This window comes from Lepisosteus platostomus, chromosome 4, assembly GCF_059453375.1.
Source record: "Lepisosteus platostomus isolate fLepPlt1 chromosome 4, fLepPlt1.hap1, whole genome shotgun sequence".
Taxonomy (NCBI): domain Eukaryota; kingdom Metazoa; phylum Chordata; class Actinopteri; order Semionotiformes; family Lepisosteidae; genus Lepisosteus; species Lepisosteus platostomus.
In genome coordinates, this window is record NC_142614.1 from 59,094,234 (window position 1) to 59,114,591 (window position 20,358).

General features: G+C 40.0%; 1 protein-coding gene across 3 annotated transcripts in view; it reads right to left on the reverse strand.

Annotated features, from left to right (window-relative positions):
• dock8 (dedicator of cytokinesis 8) overlaps nt 1-20,358 on the reverse strand; it is an 84,838-nt gene that overhangs the window by 17,933 nt on the left and 46,547 nt on the right. For all 3 annotated transcript variants that reach the window (XM_088630047.1, XM_088630046.1, XM_088630048.1), the window contains 17 exons: nt 18,156-18,273; nt 17,771-17,841; nt 17,206-17,350; nt 15,682-15,783; nt 15,312-15,407; nt 12,568-12,802; nt 10,817-10,981; nt 10,259-10,434; nt 8,845-8,940; nt 7,846-7,941; nt 6,653-6,802; nt 5,178-5,291; nt 4,551-4,706; nt 3,263-3,402; nt 1,515-1,681; nt 890-1,032; nt 276-458 (listed from right to left, as the gene is read on the reverse strand). In XM_088630047.1, the coding sequence (XP_088486173.1) occupies nt 276-458; nt 890-1,032; nt 1,515-1,681; nt 3,263-3,402; nt 4,551-4,706; nt 5,178-5,291; nt 6,653-6,802; nt 7,846-7,941; nt 8,845-8,940; nt 10,259-10,434; nt 10,817-10,981; nt 12,568-12,802; nt 15,312-15,407; nt 15,682-15,783; nt 17,206-17,350; nt 17,771-17,841; nt 18,156-18,273 (2,353 nt within the window). The remainder of the gene's footprint in view (nt 1-275; nt 459-889; nt 1,033-1,514; nt 1,682-3,262; nt 3,403-4,550; nt 4,707-5,177; nt 5,292-6,652; nt 6,803-7,845; nt 7,942-8,844; nt 8,941-10,258; nt 10,435-10,816; nt 10,982-12,567; nt 12,803-15,311; nt 15,408-15,681; nt 15,784-17,205; nt 17,351-17,770; nt 17,842-18,155; nt 18,274-20,358) is intronic.

Below are 20,358 nucleotides of genomic sequence, written 5' to 3' on the forward strand. Positions count from 1 at the left end.
TAGGAAGAACAGCGTTCCTCTTACAGATCCCTGTGGTACTCCATTAATTACATTTAACTGTACTTTCCATTAAACAGTTCTTCATTAAAGTATGCGCCCTACCTTGAATGCCTGCAATTTGAGAATCATAGCTCTTGAGAATTTTGTGACCTAACTGAATTGTCTGTTCAAATTAATATTTACAGGTTTTAGTTATTGAATCCATGTCTTAGAGGTGCATAAATAATTTTCACATTTGCAATAGAACCATTTGCTTATGAAGGAAAAATCTTTACCCTGTACTCAAAGCAGGAAACGCATATATAGAGAAGTTCCAAAAGCCGGTTCAGCTGGGAAGAAGGCAGGTCCATAGCCCATTTCTGAATGAGGTTTTGATCAGCATTTTTCATTATCCACAAGAAACAGATGAGCAGATTTCGACTGGTTTCAACTGTCAATGTGCCACATGGTTTGCCAGACTGGAAAAAGAGAAACATTCCTAGTGACAAACCACAGATATTCCATGCTTTCACTCTATTGATCTGTATGGCTGTTTACCTGTGCCTAATTATCTGACTATCTGACAAGTTGCTTCATTTTCAAATTATATCCTGCTGTAATTGTGAACTAGAGGCTCTCTTCACAGAGCTTACTGAAGATATTCCCTCCCTGTCTGAAGATTAACCAATATTTGCAACAAACGCAATCCCTTCAAAGCAGAATTAAAAAGTACCAGGCTGTAAACATCAATAAAGCATATAAATAAAATGAAAGGACTGTCCAATTGCATTCAATTAGTTTTACTACATAGAAATAATTTAAATAAAAAGTTGTTACTGTATATACAAAGAAATTCAGTACTATGCAGACATTTTCATTAATGTTTATTAGGTGTAACTTTTGCTCATACCACAGATGAAATGGTGCTTCTTGCAAGAGTACTGAAAGGATTCCCTGCTATCGCCATAGCAACGGATTGACTGATGGGGGTCACAGCTTCATTCTCCTCTTCTGGAGTTCCTGACTTTCCTTTCCCTCCCCGAGACTCAGCAACTGCGAGAACATTGATCCAGAAAGCAGGAACATTTTTTCCCAAATGAGAAGATTGTAAAAGAAACATAACAAAATTACATTTCCCAACATTGCATTCACTGTATATTTTTACTCCAGCTCAAACGCACAGGGCAATGCCAGAACAACTTCAACAAAAATTCCAGGATCAGATAAAAAGACTGGAAACCCAGGAGCCAGAGCAGGAGTATGGTATTGTTCAGCCCAGTCCTGCAACAGTGCCTCTTGGCTGGAAATTCTGCCTTTAAACCAACTACTAGCAGTCGCCAGGGAAATAGGCAGGCAAGGACTTCAAAGATCAGGAGCCGTTACACAAAATTAATAAGCCGCACAACGGAGCAAGCGAAATCCAGTTTCTGTTTTCATATCATTGGGCTCAGCTGCTGGTTGTTCATTTCAGGTAGAGATCTCTCTCAACGCCCACTCAGTGATCCCCAGAGGAGTAAATCCCGCCCTGGACTGACCTGTGAAGTCTAAATGGTTGAGGGACTCGAGGACGATGCTGACGAGAGGCAGGTAAAGAGCCGCTATTTTGGACCTCACTTCAGGGCGGCTGCACCGGGGGTCCAGGTCGTGTGAGCACAGCAGGCTGTGGGTGGCATTGATCGCCTTCCGCTGAACTTTGCCCATTCTAGGAGAGCAAGGAGACAAGACTGTATGGGTGCGCAGAATCAGCCGAGCGTCTTTATGGGCACAGGTAAAGGCTTATTCCACGCTGAAAGGCGAAGGAATGAGACACAGCGTTTCGGCCGGGGAGCCTCCTTCAGGTGTGAGGGAGAGAGAGAAAGTAGTGGATAAAGGAGCCGTAGGAGAATGAAAGACAGAGTAGGCAGGAATGGGTGGGGAGCAGTGGTGAAAAGCACGAAAAGCAGCTGAGAATGAGCGTATAAGCTCAGGGAGAACAGGAGGATGTCATACCCTACAATTTCATATACAAGGAATATTTTTGATCGGAACAAACGTCAAATAAAATACTTGCAATGTGTATTTGAAATACTGTGTGCAGACAAAGACAGGCCTCCTATTCATAACGAATTTCTCTGTAAACTCATGGAAATAAGCAAATTTTGGGGAACAACAACCCAACACAGAGCTTGATACTGATCTGCTGGTAATCATATACTAATGTATGTATATTAATTCATGTTGCATTTGGAAAAATAAGGGACATGGAATATATTGTCATGTGTTGTCAATGATAGACCTGATGATAAATAACATGTAGAGACCTTGAGATGTGACTTATGCTAAGTGTTGCATTGTTTAATTCAATCAGTGATGAGGTGGAAGTGTGATGATGTCTACAGAAATTTCCTTCAATCATAAAAACCCCTCTGGGTGCAGATTAAGAGCAACACTAATCGCTCAGCAATACCCTGACTAAATCCTTGGGCAAACAGGTTTTTCATTCCTGCAAGCCAAGCCTTACGTGTTCATTTTCCAGCACGACAATGCGAATCACTGCTAGGATTACAATGGCATGACTTTGATGAAAGGCCATGCCATGGTCAACCTGAGGACAATAGAATGTCTGAGGGATCAACTTGCCAATTCCATCAAGAGGAGACAACTGCTAGCTGATGCAGCTGCACAGGAGTGCTGTAATGTACACAGCAATGTTACCTAAGGCTGATTAGGGCTGTGCATTAACGCTACCAGGATTAATGCTCAGGAAGCTCATGGCCATTACTAATTCTGAAACATTTTCACTTTCAGAGTTTGTCTCCTTTCATGCTGGGCATTTATCATGATTAATTGACTGGTATATTCTGTGATTTTAATATGTATGTTTCAAATAAGTCTATTAGTCATGAGTATTGCATTTCATTTGTGCATCAGTATATTTGCTGTGGTGAGCTTTGCACTTTGGTTATCTTCCCACTTTGTGCAGCCTTGCAGAGTGTGTCCTGTATACCATTTTTGTGATGTGTAAGGAATAAACACATCAAAAGGGAGATATAAGAGATAGCAGTGTGGTTTCATTCTTTTTTTGCAACATGCTCTTTCTTTACCATTACTTTTCTTGTTCTTGCACAGAACATGTTCTCATCAAAAACAAGCTATCCTGCACAGAGATGTTGGTTTTCAGAGAAGAAGCAGAGACATTGCCTAGAATGTTTTCATGTGCTCATCAGAAATGTTAGTCAGTAGTGTCTAGTCCCAGCAGGACCACCATCAGTACCATGCTTGGGCAGAAATGAGTTTCACTCACGCCTCGGTCTCCATGTCCACGGCTGCGCTGAGCTCAGTGAGGAGCAGTCCCGTCAAGTAGTGCTGCTGTTTATAGTCTTGAGACAGGTCAAACATGCTGGCAATTTTTTGGTCTTGGAAGCTGGAGCAAGAGCTCGAGTTCTGGCGGGTGAAGAGATTCAGTTAGCAAGGAGAATGATTTACAATGAACAACACTGTCAACATCATACAGTAGGTGTTTATACAGATAGCAAGAGTAGTGATTCCCAGACCTGCTCCTGAGGGACTGCTGTCATGTCTGGTTTATGTTCTAGCTGGGATTTTAAATACAGACTAACTGATGTCAGTTTAAAAAAATGACTGGGGTTTAGAATTGCTATCAACTCTGGACCAATATCTGAAGTTCAGAAATCGCTGAACTTCATGCAGTTGCGGTGTGATACCGGACCCAACTAGACCTCAGGAGAAAAGGAAATAAAAAGTCACTGTGGGAGTGTTTGATGTATTATCTTACCCACCTGCCTTTCTTTGTCTCAAACGGATTTCCTATTAAGAGCTGCGCAGTCAGAATTTAGGGAACAAACTCATAAGAGCCAGTTGAGGAAAGATTGCTTAAAGATCCGAATTTGTCGGCAAAATAAGTACTTGGTATAGCTAAAAACAAAGCACTGAGTGCCAAAACAGCCATATAAGCAATCCGTTTGAATCAAGACATCGATTACACAGGAGATTTAAGAACTCGGCTGATATGAAAGGAGCAGTCACAGAAGCAGGGTTAGAGACCCACTGAGTCAGAGGCTACTGGCATGATCAATGCCTGCCTTGCCTGAGAGTTCCTGTCATCAAACACTGGTCATGTTGAGTCAATATAGCATCTTCTACCATTACACAAGGGGACATATTTTTCCCACATGACGAAGACGCAACAGCCAAAATATTGTACTTTTTCATTTCTTTCTTATTTCTACATGGAAATGACCTCCGACCTCTTTGCACACTGACACAGCTCTTCTTAAAATGTTTTTTTCACTGCTTTACAGTATTTGTATTATGTACTAAATTTCATTGCTGCATTATGTGTGCTATCTTGAAAGAACTGTATTATTTGTGTATCTATTAGATTGTTAAAGCATTAGCTACCCCTTGCATATGAGCAGGTCTTTGATAATTCCAATTAGTTAGAAAATGTCCTGTATCGATTAAAAATACTGTTAATGTGTAATGGTAAAAAAAAAACTGGGAAAAATGCAACATTACTTAGGAGACTAGAGAGCGATCATCTTGTCAAGACTTGAGAACCACAGACCCACCTGGGAGGAGATAGAGGGGCAAGGGGAGGCTGGGGCAGAGGTTGGACTGACAAAGAAGAGATTGATATTGAGATAGTGCTCATGGCTGCACAGGATCCTCAGGAACTCCAGCCTCATCGATATGAGAGTCGGGATCGAGACGGACTTTGCTGACATCTGAAAAAGAGTGACTTGTCAACTCCATAAAGGAAAATGTAGCCTACTTAAGATTCAAGTAAAACATGTTACTGAACTCCACACCAGTGAATATCAGAAAAACACATTTTATACCCTGTAGTCACAAAAAGGAAATAAACTTTTATTCAGTCCTGGAATAAGAGTGAAATAACACAAATGCCTCTAAAAACTAAAACATTTCTTAGCTCAATTTGAATCAACTTCCTATTTTTTCTTACTTGTCACAGTTCCATACAAATTATTTTCTGAGTACCTAATTGTTTCTTTGTACTTGACCTATCATACATTTAATCTGCTGTACATACAGTATGTCATTCCTTCTTATAATTTGTGAAGTGGTTTTAGAATACTGTATATCCACTTTGAAAACAGCGTCTATTGAAACCAATGGACTTGTTGACTTCATTTTTCATTAGTCCTTGGTACAATACAATAAACAGAACAACTTACCTGATTACAATAGTTCCTCACAAGGTGAAACACAAAGCCGCGGTCCATGAGAGACAGGAGATCATACAGGAAAAACGCCAAGCTAATGTTGATCTTCTCAGCTTGCTCAACTTCCTAAAACCAATTAATATAAGTAATGTTATACAGAGTGCTTTCAAAAAAGTCCAAAATCAGCAGCCACTCAACATCACAACATCTTTCATGCCAACTGTAAAAAGGCAGAACAATTCAGTGCCTTACAAACGTATGCACCTTTTTTCAAATGAACTTTGTGATTTAAAACTGAACACTGTTATATGCCAAGAAGGTTGAATGTTGTGTAATTATTCAGCTTCCTAAATTAGGACTGAGGAGAAGCAGATTTAACAGAAATTAATGCTGTGTCATTTTGGATAGGTATATGCTACTTTTGTATAGCATGATGATATACATTTTGACAACTGTTTGACAAAATGTCTCCAATTCCTGCAAGTTCACTAGTAATCTGTAATGGACCACTACAATCTTCAATTCTAAACGTATTATATTGGATTTAAGTCAGGACCTTGTCTGAGGGACTCAAGGAATTCCACTCTTTTCTTGTAACACCACTGTGGCTGTGGGCCTTAAGCTTTGTGTCTTTGTCCAGCTGAAATGTGAATATTCAACCCAGTTTTATGATTGATAAGCACATTCTATATTTGCTTGCAACCTCCTGATTTTTGCTTCTGTACCACTGTATTCCTGTTTTGTTCATCATCACTATTCATTTTCATATTATGTGAGTTATAGCCTGAAATTCAACCTGGAACTGTGAAAACTTATAGAGACAGATGTGTTTACTCTGCAGTATAATGTTAAACAACTTACATTTCACACAGACAGAGAGATTAATTTTATGACCTTTAAAAATGTTCTTTTACACCTGTACTGATTTAGGGTTACCACAGCAAAGGGGTTGAATACTTATGCAAGTATCTAATTGGCAAATCTAAATTTCTTTGAATCAGGTTACATACCTTTAACATTAAGGTAATTCTTCTTTAAGCTATAAAAAATGTGTTTCAATAAAGTTGAATAATTTAGATGGCACTAATCTACTCTGCCAGATTTCAGACTGATTTTCTCTGCTGCATCTGCTGTTCTGTTGGCAAATCAGCGCAGAGCGCTAAGGGTTATGTCACGCAAAGCAGCAGCTACCATCACATTCTGCAATTACTAATTTATCATTTGTCAAAACAACGTGTCAGTTTGGAAATCATCTGATTTCACAAGATCACAATCAAAATTAATATGATTGCTTCAACAGAGTGTGTTGTATATCAGTTATGAAATTCAAGGTTTATGCCTGCAATATATACCACATCTATTCTGCAATTAAGGAGCTGTGTTAATACTGGAGCCAATGGTCCCACAGCTTCTACTTGAAAGAAGGATGCAGTGCCATAATGAGAGCTGCTCTGTCAGCTGGGATCATAGGACGAGTCTTCGTTTACCTTCTGCTGTTTCACTAAAATTGTCCCAATCTCAGCAGTCACTACATTCACTATAGTGGTGATGTCATCTTTGAACCTATCAGAGAAGCGGCTCCTACGAGGGATGTCATGTTTCTCCATCTGATGGACGTACTGGGCCATGCTCTTCACCTGCGGGGTTAACAAACACCAAGAGACATGAATGTAGTCACTGTTACGCCAGTGTAAGCTGGAGTAGATGGTCCTGAGGACCCTCAGCGGTAGTTTATTTAAGTTTAAGGAACAGGGGTCAAGGAGCCAGGCGTTCTTAACCATAGAGTGAGATCCGAAAGCCGTGGTCAAGCAGAAGCGGAGTGCAGGAACCAGCAACACACAAGAAGGTTAACTTTCAGAAAGCGTGAACGTGAGGCTCGCCACGGAAACCCAACACCGAGCACCGAGCTAACTGTGGATAGCTCTAAAGTAGTCTGGGAGGTGTGGTGTTGAGCGGGAGAGCTGATTGGTTAATTAGTCCTACGGGCCACGCCTTCTCGAATTGGCAGAGTTAGAGGCTTGTCTCTGATTGCGGGGAACCGTAACAGTCATATTTGGAACAATGCACCAGACTGGGGTATGGAAATGTTAACCTCATTGTCCTTGATTTTTTATACATTCTGGCTACTTAACTGGTTATCACATGAATCGTACCTATCCTGTTTCAGTTCACGATTATGACAAGCCGGGGTTAAAAAGATCTGACCAAGGAGGCAGACAAGGAGTCTTTCAAATTGCTATGAAGTATCACATTATCAATTTAAGTATAAATCTTTTTGTGACATAAAGTCCACAACACATTATTCTGTACGCATACTACAAATTCATTCATTTGGGTCTCATCACTTTTGTCTGGATGTAGTAGCTTTCAGAAAGAAGTGTTAAGGCACTATTTTGACTAGAAATGTTATAACACTTTAAACTGAGGTGAATTAAAATACTTTTGTTTTAAAAGGTCTAGTAGCAAATTATTAAAAGTGCTAAATACAGAGGCAGAGGTTCCTGAGGGTATTTCTTCATTTAAAAAACATTTAATGTTATTGATGCTAAAAATGTCTTCACACATATAGGAGATTCTGTTTGCATTTATACATACAGTTACATTACACAGTTTCCAAAAATCTCACCCTAACTTGTGAAGACTCTTCTTTTACAGTGAGGCAAAGTCCATAGATCCTTACCAGAAGCTCAAAGAAGAACCAGGCATATTTATAGGCATTTTCTCTGCACACTCCAGTACTGACAACCATCTGAAGAGCCAGCTCCTCATGGAATTGCTGTAAGGGGTGTAAAAAAATAAAATGTTGTATCTGGAACTGGGGCCTTACCTCACAAACTCAATACCAAGAAGCTAAGAAAGGTTACAATGGAGTTGAGGCCATTAAGCAGTTTAGTAGCTACTGCAAGTGATTTAAAATGTATTGTTTCTTGAAGAAGCCAAGAGTTTGAACCTCAACCACCTTACTGGGAATCCTAATCTGGAAACCCCCAACTCTTGAATAGGCATTTCCTACTCTCTGTCCTAAGCGGAGTCCCATTTAGTTTCCAAATGTAACCTTACGTCCTTCTTGAAGCACTGAATGTGAAACATTCTCTTGTGTTTGCTCTATCTATACCCTTGGGATTTTATGTAGTTTGATCAATTTCCTTTGTTGTGCACTGCAAGGACTCAGCTCCTTTAACCTGTCTGACTATGACAATCCTCTTTGAAGAAGGAATCATTCTTGTTGCTCATCTTTGAACTCTTTCTGGGACTATAATATAATTTTCTTTGTATGGTGTCCAAAACTGAACACAGTATTCCTTGATTAGATGCTTACAAAGAACAAGGTGAGTCAAGCATACACTGTACCCAGGGCTTACCAACAGAGAGGCACTTAATTAACAGGTCCACTGTGTGTGAAACCTTTGATCTTTAAGAAACAGCATGTTCATGAAGTACAGTGGGATGCTGATGTCAGTGTGTGATGCTGATGTCAGTAGGAAACATTACAGGATTGTAATATCACTACGTGAAGTTTTATTAGAAGTTTTTATGCTTCTAAATGTACATGAATCTAAGTAATGGATGTGCAATAACCTGTAGAGAGGGTCTCAATCACTAGTAATGAACTTGGCAATAATTACCACGTTGTTATGGACACTTAATGTTGCATCGCCCTCTAGTGGTCAGTGCCTACCTTTTTATTTGTAGGTCTGGGTCCCCCTGAAACATTTTGGAAGTGGTTGGCAACTTCTATATAGGAAGACATGCGGTTGCCAGGGTTATTGAGGCCCTGAGGGGAAAGAAATTTGAGGAAATAAGAAGACATCTCACAAACTCAGCAAATCACGTCTTAACAAATTTAACTTGGATACCTGCTTTGAATCGTGCCTTTTCTCTGAAACTTACTTCTGTGCTAGCAGAACTTTTTAAAAGCTTTCATTGATTACAGTCTTAAAATGCTGTTTTAATTCCTCTTGCAAACACTGCAGTTTTTAAGCAAACAAGACAGGAAACTAAATTTTACCTATCACTGCTTTAAATGGATTCTAACCGTATACATCCTAAACGCACAGTCATATTAGACTTGGCTATGACTTGGCTTTAATCCTATGATTAAACGGACAGAGAATGATACATACTGTAGTAAGAACACCTGCTACTACTTATAACACCCTCAAATGTAACACATTTCTCCACAAAATTAACCGTGCCTACACACAGTTCCCAGGCGTGCTGATTCTGGCTTGGGAGTGGAGGCACGGACAGTACAATATGTGATGTCACCAATGGAATTGTTTCCCTTGCGTGGAACCTGACAGGCTGATGTGTGCAGTTATCCCGCAGGAATGCTTCTGAACAGTTTGCCATCACAAGGAAGGGGTGATCATGACGTTTTCCTGTGGCAGCAAACAAAGCTGGAGCCCACTAAGGAAAAATCTCTGCCAATTCTGAGAAATCGCTCGGGCACAAACACAAATACGTCAGAAACTATTCTAAGGTAAACTACAAGTCTACCCTAAATATTAGTCAACATGTCCATGGTTTTGAAGGGCTTTTAGAAGATTTACTGTAAAAGCAACAAAATAAAAAGGATATAGAAACAGTTACAAACAAAAGGAAGCCACTCGGCCTATTTACCCCCTCTGGTAGTTAGTATAGACAGTAATATCACCCAGTCATTTCTTGAAGAAACCAGGGTTTCCAGTTTAACGACATGCCTGTTCCACACTACCACAGTACTTTGTGCAAAGATCTGCCTCCTTTAAATCCTTAAATCCTTTCGGATTTAAATACACTTTCCATTTGTGACCACTAAGTCTTCTGTTCAATGTCCTAAAAGGAGTGATGTGTGCCTTATCTTATCTTATCGTGACTTGCCACTGCTGAGACAAACAGACCTATACAGTATGTGCACACAAACATGCTGATAAAAACTCATCTGATTTATTTTGTAAACTCGGAGTTATTAATATATATTATATTTAAAACTTGATATATATATATAATATGTACGTTTATATTTATATTTATATGATGCATTAATTATTTTTGTGAATGGGGAGAAGGATCCCCCTCTAGACTCCCCAGCACAGCCCCTGGTGCAGCACCTTGGAGTTCAGGATGCTCTTCACCTCCTCGTCGTCAGCAGTCTGTGGGGCTGGGATGTCTGGGTTGCTGCTGCTGAGGACCCGCGACTGGAGGAGCCTGGTGCCCACAGAGGAGGCGCTGGCACGGCCCATCGTGTTGTAGCGGCTTTCTGGGTGGAGCAGGGACGTCCCCGATCCTGAGGCCAGGAGACAGCATGTTCACATTGCTGCATGCCTTTGCCAGTGTGGTCTGTTGAAATCTACTGTCTGAAATCACGTTTGTCCGGCCTGGGATTTAGATTAAACTATCTCCATGAAACCAAATGAAATAAGAGCCTAGAATTCTAGAATTCACTCATGAATGTTCCTTGTCCACTCAATGTTACACTTCTAAAAAACATAATCAATTTCTCACATGGAGAAAGACTGTTTTTTCTTATTTCCCACAAGATTGAAGACAGAACCTTGTCTACTTGTTTTTTTCAAACGGGCCTCTGAAATAACAGCTTGACATGACCAATATATGAAAGAACATAACGATTCTTTATTTAAAAAAAAAATTGCCTGTTCAGATATTACCTGTGCTTAATATCTCTTTTTGTGAGTCTGGAAGTCTGAACACATAATACAGATATGAGGCCAGGAGACAGTTTCGTCCATGCTGATCCTTGGCAAGTTCTTGGCTGTTGTGGAGGCTGTTCACGACTGACACCACAGATTCAAAAGCAATTTGGGCAAGGTTGGCTGTAAAACAGATCAGACATCATTGAACATAAGACTAATCCTTATCTGACTGATGCTTTCATCCAAAGAAACTTACATTCATACTGATTTTTACTGCTGGCTTTTTTACTAGAACAAATCAGGCCTTGCTTAAGGGTACAACAGTAGTACCTTGCCTGCGATTCAAACTTACAACCTTTCAGATATGAGGCAAGAACCCTCACCACTGATCCACGCTGCTAGCCTGAGAACAATTTGGGCCACAATTACTGTTACAGATGAGAGGAGACAGCCCATCTTGTCCATTTGGTAGTTCACGAGAAATAACGTCCGAGAATTACATGCAGTTAAGGAGTATGTAGGTATTATTGAGTTTACTGACTGAACTTTGGCTTAACATGCCTGGAGGACCTGGAGGCTGGGACCCCACTTGCAGAGAGATGTAAACCCAGGGGTTGCTGGAAAGATGGGGAAGGAGTGGAGGGGTGGAAAAGGACACGTGAGATGAAATATGAAAAGAGAGATTTGCTAAAGATGTGTATGTACAGCTGTCCAAAAATGTTGAGAATGATTACAATTCGGAACAGCTGGGGCAAAGGGTGACTTGGGTGTCATCATCCCTCCTGAACTTCAGTCAAGAACTCTATTTAATAGCTAATCGAGTCCATTTAGTTGAGGATCTCAGCCGTTCATTGAAAAAAGCAAGGTTATTGACTTAAACAAAAAAAGGGGGCAGTGGGGTGGCTCTGTGGTTAAGGATCTGTGCCTGTTGCTGGAAGGTTACCGGTTACCCGCAGCCAGCAGAGGAATCCTACTCCGTTGGGCCCCTGAGCAAGGCCCTTCACCCTAACTGCTCCAGGGGTGCTGTATAAATGTCTGACCCTGCGCTCTGACCCCAAGCTTCTCTCCCTGTCTGTGTGTCTCATGGAGAGCAAGTTGGGGTATGCAAGAAGATAAATTCCTAATACAAGAAATTGTATATGGCCAATAAAGTGATCTTATCTCTCTCTTATCTTAACAGATAGCTTGTTCCAGATACCCACCACTCTTGGATATGTTGTCGTGGATTGAACCACATTAAAGGAAAGGCTGAGCACATGATTATATTAACGAGATTTCGCTGATTAATAGAAAAAATATATATTTTGCAGCAACCTAACTCAAACAACAACAGGTTATGTAAAAAATAAAGACATAAAACCGAGGTCCTGACTCTCTGTGCTCATTAAAAATCCCAGGGTGTTTTGAAAAATTTGTAGAGGTGTTACCCTGGCATCCTCGCCAAATGTCCCTTTGGCCTTTGCCAATCATGGCCTCCTAATAATCCCCATCTATAAACTGGCTTCATCACTCTGTTCTCCTCCTCACTGAGAGCTGGTGTATGGTGAGCGTACTGGTGCACTATGGCTGCCATTGCATCATCCAGATGGTGCTGCACATTGGTGGAGGGGAGTCCCCATTACCTGTAAAGCGCTTTGAGTGGAGTGTCACGAAAAGCGCTATATAAGTGTAAGAAATTATTATTTATTGAAAATCAATTTTGACTTGATTTAGTGAATATCCAAACAATGTGACCTCAGTTCTCCAAAGAAAGAAGGCCTCCCTACCTGTCTGTCCTGCGATTACCATGGGCTGCACAATCAACCTGAAGAGCTTGTCCAGAACCTGGTGCAGGAAGAGGACGAGGGGCTCCAGCCGAGACGAGGAAAGCGAGATGATGCTCAGTTTCAGCTCCTGCTCCAGCTTGCTTTCAAGAATCTTGTCTTCCAGAACACGAATTGGAAATGTGACTTTACCCTCCAGGGCATGACACAGAGTGAAGAACCTTTCCAAATGATTATCCTAGGGAAAAAAAAAATAGGATATTTCTGTTTTACAAAAGTTGCAATAACAGCTTTGATACAAACCAAGGAAACCACTTTCTTAGCTAACTCCATCTTAAACGAAGAATTAATCATGGTCTTCCCTTGCATTTGTATGATATTCTGAAGGATGCTTCTGCACTCTGGGCCAGTGGGAACAAGATATGCTAGATTACAACTGAATGAGAAAGGTACCAATCTGCCTGGGGAATGATCTACAGTACAAAGAAAATCCAAAACATTTAAACTACAATAGAAAAGGGAACAATGCAATAAACACAGAGAGTGGAGACAAAAAGAAAACCCTCCAGGAAAAAAGCAGGACTTCAAAGGACCTGGTAATTAATGCTTATATATAAATGCCAGGACTGTTAGGAATTGTATACAGGAAACACAATCTAATGTATCGCCATATGTGTGTGATGTGAAGGGAAGTAAAGAGACATGGATAGCTGAAAGTGACAGTGAATAACACAGCAGTAACACAGATACACAATGTTCAGAAGAGACTGGAAGATGGAGGAGGTGAAGGTGTAGCATTATACATTCAGGCACAGGAACTGAAGTAGAAATAAGGGTCTCAGAATATATGCAGATCAGATCTATACAAACATTCAAAAAGCATAAGGGCAGAAATACTACAGACTGTCAAATTCAGGTATCAATTAAAATACAGTCTCATGTAACAAAATGGGAGATGTGGGTTTCCTCACACGGATCAAGGATTTCAGAAGTTGAGACCAAAAATTCTAGTATCACAGCTACTGTCTTGGGTAGTCTAGGTACCATCCAGAAGGAATGAATGAATAAATCTAGTCTTTTCAAACAAATGAAATAGGATAAGGAAAAGGTGAAACATGCAGTAAGAAACCAGACAAATATGATATACTTTGAAGAATATTATAAAAATGTAGAGTGCAAATCAAAAGTTCATGATTTCAGAAAAGCAGACAGTATAAAGGAATGAAAAAGAGTTCAAGAGAAGTAGATAAGACACATTTTAAAGATATTCTGCTTGAAGTGCAGAATGGGCTAATTTCAAAAGTAAGTCAAAGTCTGGGAAGCAGTGGCTAATTGGTTTAATAAACCAATGAAGTAAAATAGTAAGGGAAAAAAAGGATTTTTATCCTTTATAAAATATCTATTATTAGACGTACTATATGTTGTAGGTAAATGTACAATGTATTGCAAGCATATGAGTAAAAACACTTAAATACTAAAAGTTATTTCATAACTTTATCTGCAAAAGAGCAGTAAATAATAAAGTAATGCATCTAAGATAAATGGAAAATCAGAAGGTTAAAAAGATGACTAATGCAGTTACTGTATGTGTTAGTGTTATATTACACCAAAGATGTGAATATATGTAAAAAATATGACAATCTGATCAGCAAGAAAAAGTCAAAGTGCTTTGTAATTTTACAATATTTCATTCTTACTGAGTGAAAAAAAAACATGCAACTTCTAGTTTTAAACCCTATTGTCACTATAAACACTACCGGGTATTTATCAAAATGTGTAGTCCATTTAAATGCCTATTTAAGCTACCCATTATATAGAAGCAAGGGGAGAACTAAAATTGACTGCTAATTTCTTCAGCAAGAGATGGACAATGTGTAATATAAACTGTATTGAACTGTACAGAGTTAGGGTTCATGAACTTATCTGCAAGACTTTATGATCTTAATAAACTTGGACTCGTAGCTGCTTTATTGACTGATTTCAAAAGAGCTCAAGTGAAGATTGTGCTTGGCATGATGCTGACTACACTACATTTTCCCATTTGTGGCCTTTCTGATGTCCCTTTAATACTTTCACATTAAACAAAAATCTAGAAAAATGTACACTCAATCAAGTAACTTCCAAAATAAATGCAGTAAATGAGCCTTGATTTGTGAGCTGCAAGGTTAAATGCATTCTGCTAGGTATACTGTGATTTTAAACTACTGCATGGTCTGGCTTATGGGCAACTCGGCTAAAAGCAAAAGTACAAATGCAAACTCACACATGTCCATGGTTCAGTCACCGATTAATGATTTACCCTGTACTACTCCTGTTTAATGTGTATTGCCTTTTTCCTTATCTGATCCAAACTCAAGTCATGTTACATAATTATGGGAGAATTATACACTGCAGTCTAGTTAAATTGTGAGTCAAAATCTCTGAGGGTTAAATAACATAACTATCTTGGCTACAAAGCATGGAAAAATGTTTTTTATTTAAACTACCATATCTCTTTTGATGAGCATTACAAGAACTTTAGTTTTTATACTGCCCTCAACACAATTACTGCCAGTTGTGGCAGGCTTACTCTGCGTATAAATTACATGAGTATCTACTGAATATATGTCCAGTTTTCTTGTCTTTACTTCAAATAAATCACTAATATAAAGCACTTCCTTCTACAATCTTTAAATATCGCAGAATACCGAATACAAAACCAGTTTAGTTTGTTTGTTCGCGGGGATTTAACCAGGAATGCACCTTACCTGTGTGTGAACAGAAGATACTACTTGTATTTCAAGACTGAAAACACCTTTATGGCCTTCCACCCATTTTACAGGAGGATTCTGTAGAGGGACTTTCTGTGGAACAAAAAAATGTTTGAAGTAAAGCTGAATACTGCTTGGTTAATTTCAGATGCCTAGATATCAGTCTTCTCTGTTTGTATGTACAGTAAATTGCTGTTGGTAGATAAAGCTTAAAAACATCCTAGTACAATAAATATTTTAAAAAGTAGGTAGGAAAATTTGGATACTACTGCATTAGCGAAACCATCCATCCTGATACTGAGGTAAGTATCTGAGTAGATTCTAAGGAAGAAAAGTGCAAAGTGAAAGAAGTGCCAATTAAACATACCTCTGGAGAATGCAGTGAGTAGTTACTGGGCAGTCGATCCAAGGCTATAGGTAGGCAGTGCTGTCCAACTTGCAATCTATCATTAGTTACAATAGGGAGCCACTGTAACACACAATAAAGACTCACTTGATTATTTAAAGCTGAGTATTTAAATCTGAATTTAAAAAAATGTGAGAAGTAAGGACTTTTTTACACAAAGGGTTGGGAGAGTCTAGAATATGCTACCAAGCCATGTGTGGCAGAGCTGGGACCCTGGTTTCTTTCAAAAGGCAGCTAGATAAGCCCTATGGATTAAGCACTATGAGCTAGATGGCCATCCCTTGGTTTTCTCTATTTACTGAAATTAAACAAAATCAAGTGAACACATTTACATAATTACAACTGAGTAAAGCCTTTTGGCTTTTATTTGTAAGGTTTATGGTAAGCAACACATTTGTGGGTTTACCCTACTTGAAGATGTCAAAAACTCTGAAGCTTTATAATAATGCCTTTAAAAAACATATAAGATTACAGATTTCAAATGTGGGATAGCAACCTCCCTGCACAGCATCCATTGTTAAATATATTATTTATTCTATATCGAAAACATCCAGACTGCAAAAGTGTGCAATGTTTTGCAAAAGTGTGCAAAAACTATGTTGTTATTAAACAGGCTAATGCTTGTACTTGTACAGAACTAGCAAAAATACATTTTGCAGTACAAGCAATACTGGCAAATATGTTAAATTGCAATGCGCAGCAACAGACAAATTCAGCGATGACAATATCAGACGGCCCGGTACTGTACATGACAACATTCCATTTATTTCAAAGTGGACCTTCTCTCACCGTAGAGTACGTTTCTTTGTAAATACTGAACTACAAATCATCCCGTCATTACTGGGAACTCTGCTGTGTTGGCTTTGGTGAATAAACAAGCTGGCTGTGAAATGAAAGGGCTTCTGTGCTTCACAGGCCTGCTTAGAATTTCGAGGTGCTCAGCTGTGTGGTAACTGTGTGGAACACTGTGAGAGTGGGAGGGGCCGCGGCGAACACCGATAAAGGTCGATGCCCCGTCTGAGGGGGGAGGCACCAGTGTGAGGCTAGCAAAAATGGAAAAAAAAGGAAAAAGAAAAAACACGCCACTTTGCACAGCGGCGTCCAGACTGGACTGTCCCTGTTTAATGGGGTCCAGAATGAAAGAAAAGGAGAGCAAGGCCAAAAACAAAAGAAAATTCAACCTGCCCTGGTGAATCATCAGGAGAAAAGAAAAAGAAGCATAATCGCAGCCTTAATGCTCTCTCCACAACCCCCTCCGGGACTGCCGGAAGGTTTTCCCCTTGCGGGGGTCTGCTCGTCACTCCGGGGAGGTGCTCAGTGTGACTCACAGGACCCCCACAGCTGCGGCTCATCCTTAATCAGCCAGGACAGCTGTGATTGCTAAGGCAACACATTGCTCTTAATCCAAGGCTCCGCCTCCATACTGAACACGCCCCCACTTAATGCCGCATGTGGCAGTTTAGGCTGAAAAGAGCTGAGGCTCACCGAGTATCCAATGAGCGTTTCCACATTGCCTGCCTGGGTCTGCTTCTGCTGGCAGCTGATGTGGTAGAAGGTGAAGAGGAGATGGTGCCTCTCTGTAAGTTTGGCTGGCAGCTTGATTTTCACTTCTTCGTAAAAGTCAGGAGCCCTGTGCAAAAAGGAAAAAAAAACACCTGATCTGTAGAATATTTGCGCTACTTTACTTCTGCAAAACTTGTACGGTCACAAAGCTTGTTTATGAATAAAACAATCCATCAGAACATAAAAAGATTTTGTTTTAAAGGAGTGTTTTTCTAATGATTTTGTTTAGAATTGTCTCTCTACATGAACAGAGAAAAACAGGAGGCTTCTTGTTTCAAGGAAATGACCACGACAGGTTATTTTTTCTGGTAGTTAGATAGAAAAACACCTAATCACGTAAATAGCAACATGCACCATGTCACTACTCTCCAGTGCCAGGACTACTACAGATGAGCTGTAAACTGATACCACTTCCAGAAAGCCTTTACTTTTAACAACCACTGAAAAACACAACGAAGAATGTAATTTTCCCCTGAAAAATACTTACTTATTGTGGTAAGTAACGGGTGTGTACACTTCCTGTACAAAATCAGGTCCACTGGACTTTCCAAAAATGACCTAAGAAAAAATAGGATGATACTAAATGTTTTCTAAATTACAGTACAGTACAAAAGCTCCATGGTACAGATGATTTCACTTTCACGGTGTATGCAGGTAACTAGTCACTATTTTGAACATTTTAATTTCAACTTGACATGTTTTATATACAGTAGAGATTGAAAGATCAATGAAACATCAATTTAAATCTGTAAATATGTAGCAAAATTTCAAAAGACTGAGAAAATGTAATCATGCAATAAATACTGTATTTTATGCTTTTCTACAGTATGGCTACTTTTTAGCAGGAGAGAAAACTGAAGTGTGTCACGCACTGGGATGGCACTGCTTGCATCCTCCCCACACATGAACTGCGTCTTGACAGTGATGTTCCTTGCAGATGCCAGCCGATTAGCAAAGCTCAGCCTTTGTGGATAGACGAAGAGAAGGTTTCTGGAAAAGCAAGCGACATTGTTTTGAATTAGTCCTGGTCCAATATAGCCTCAAACCATGATGATGAGAGGAGGTTACATGCACTCTTCCCCTGGTCCCTCCAAAACAGGGTCTATTTTTACTAGCTCTAGTGAGAATGAAGGCCAGAGAGACACCTATTAAGAAACATTCCATATATATATATCATAATAAATGAGATCTGCTCCATTTCACTGGGGTTCAGGAGACTTAAGTATAATTGGCAAGCTCTAAGTTGAGGTTGGCAAACTAAAATGGGATTAAATCAGTTTGAGTAGGTACTATAGCTGGGTCAGCATGCGTAGGCTGCAAAGGAACAGGTAAAGATTAATTCCATGCAGAAAGGAAAAGAACAAGAAAAACGTTTTGGCTGTGTAGCCTTCTTCATCAATTATTTCACAATTTAATATCCCCCCTTTTTTTGCTTCTTAAGAAACAATAGGAATGGTGAAGCTCAACATTATTTTTAAACCGGTATACAGAAACCTAGTTCTTTGCCAATACTGTACTAAAAATCATCCTGTTGTCACTGGGAACTCTGCTGTGTGAGGTGTAGTAAACAAGTAAACAATAAACAAGCTGGGTGTGAAATGAAAGAGCTTCTGTGCTTCACAGGCCTGCTTAGAATTTCGAAGTGCTCCGCTGTGTTGTAACTGTGTCAGTTTAGCATTTCCACATTGCCTGCCTGGGTCTTTTTGTGCTGGTAGCTGATGTGGTAGGAGGTTAAGAGGAAATGGTGCCGATTTCACAATTCAGTTTTTCCCATTCTTTTTGGTTTTAAGAAACAATATGAATGGAGAAGCTAAACATCATCTGTGCAGCACTTTTCAAAAACCTACCTGTTGTTGATTTTCGGAAGGAAAGTGAACAGATAAAACCAATTTTAGTTTATTTTGTTTTTCCAGCCCTTTGGCTGACATCCTTCAGAGTCTTGCAATTCCGCCCTTGAACACTAGATGTCGCTATATCATCTAGTATATCATCTAGATGTCGCTATACCATTCTTCAATAATCAAAGCCCATTTTTTTTCCTTACAAGAGTGGCGTCAGCCTATCCTGGAAGTAAAGGGCAGAATGCAGAACTCTACACCCTACATGGAAAACCAGCCCACTATACAGCACACATGACCAATTTACAGCTAACTCTGCCCTCTTTGGAAGGTGGGGAAAAAACCCACATGAACATGGAGGAAAACACACAAACTCCACAGAGAAGGCAGCTCAGCATGAGCATGATCGCAGGACCCAAGAGCTGTGAGGCAGCTCAATTACAAGCTTCAACAGCATTATCGTAAGTTTAGAACTCCAGCATACAACATAATTAACGCAAGTCAAGACAGAAGTGTGCAAACTCAGGAGTTTACTCATGCAGCTACCAGGTTTTTAACAACAAAAACAAGTAGGAGTTTGCAGAAATGCAGTCATTTGTAAATGACTAATTTACTGGAAGGATCCTCACACTTTCTTGTAACGCGTCAAGATTGTTTTGGAATAAATTTGACAAAATTATTTATATTTTAAGAGATTTTAACACTCATGTCAACTCTCAATACTGTAACGCATAGGGCCGACAGGCACTGTGTAAGAGCCAGCTTACCAGAGCAGTGACGTCACCGCCCTTCCCTGTGATAGCAGGACCACAGCCGCTGGGCTGGGGGGAGATCTCTCTTTAGCTCACCAGGCTGGGTCCCTGTTGGGTGACGCCGGAGGCCCGCGTTCGCGTCCCCGACGGTGCGGGGCCGACCGTAAGCGGCAACGGCAAGGGTGCCCGCCAGAACCCTGAAGTGTTACAATACTATTCTTTTCTTAGCAGATAGAAGACAGCTGTGCTCTCCTGAACTGTGTGGCTCTAATCAGCATATTGATATTACAAAGGTCAGGTGTGGGATCTTGTTATCACCTGTGGTGTGCCTCTTACTGCCTGCTAAGCAAATAATAGTAATAACACTGACCTGCACAACCTTAAACTGGATATCCTGGATCACATACCCCTTCGTTTTCATCCATAGGTTCCAGTATCTACTAAACCTAAATGTGCTATTATGTTTCACAACAATTTGGTCTGAA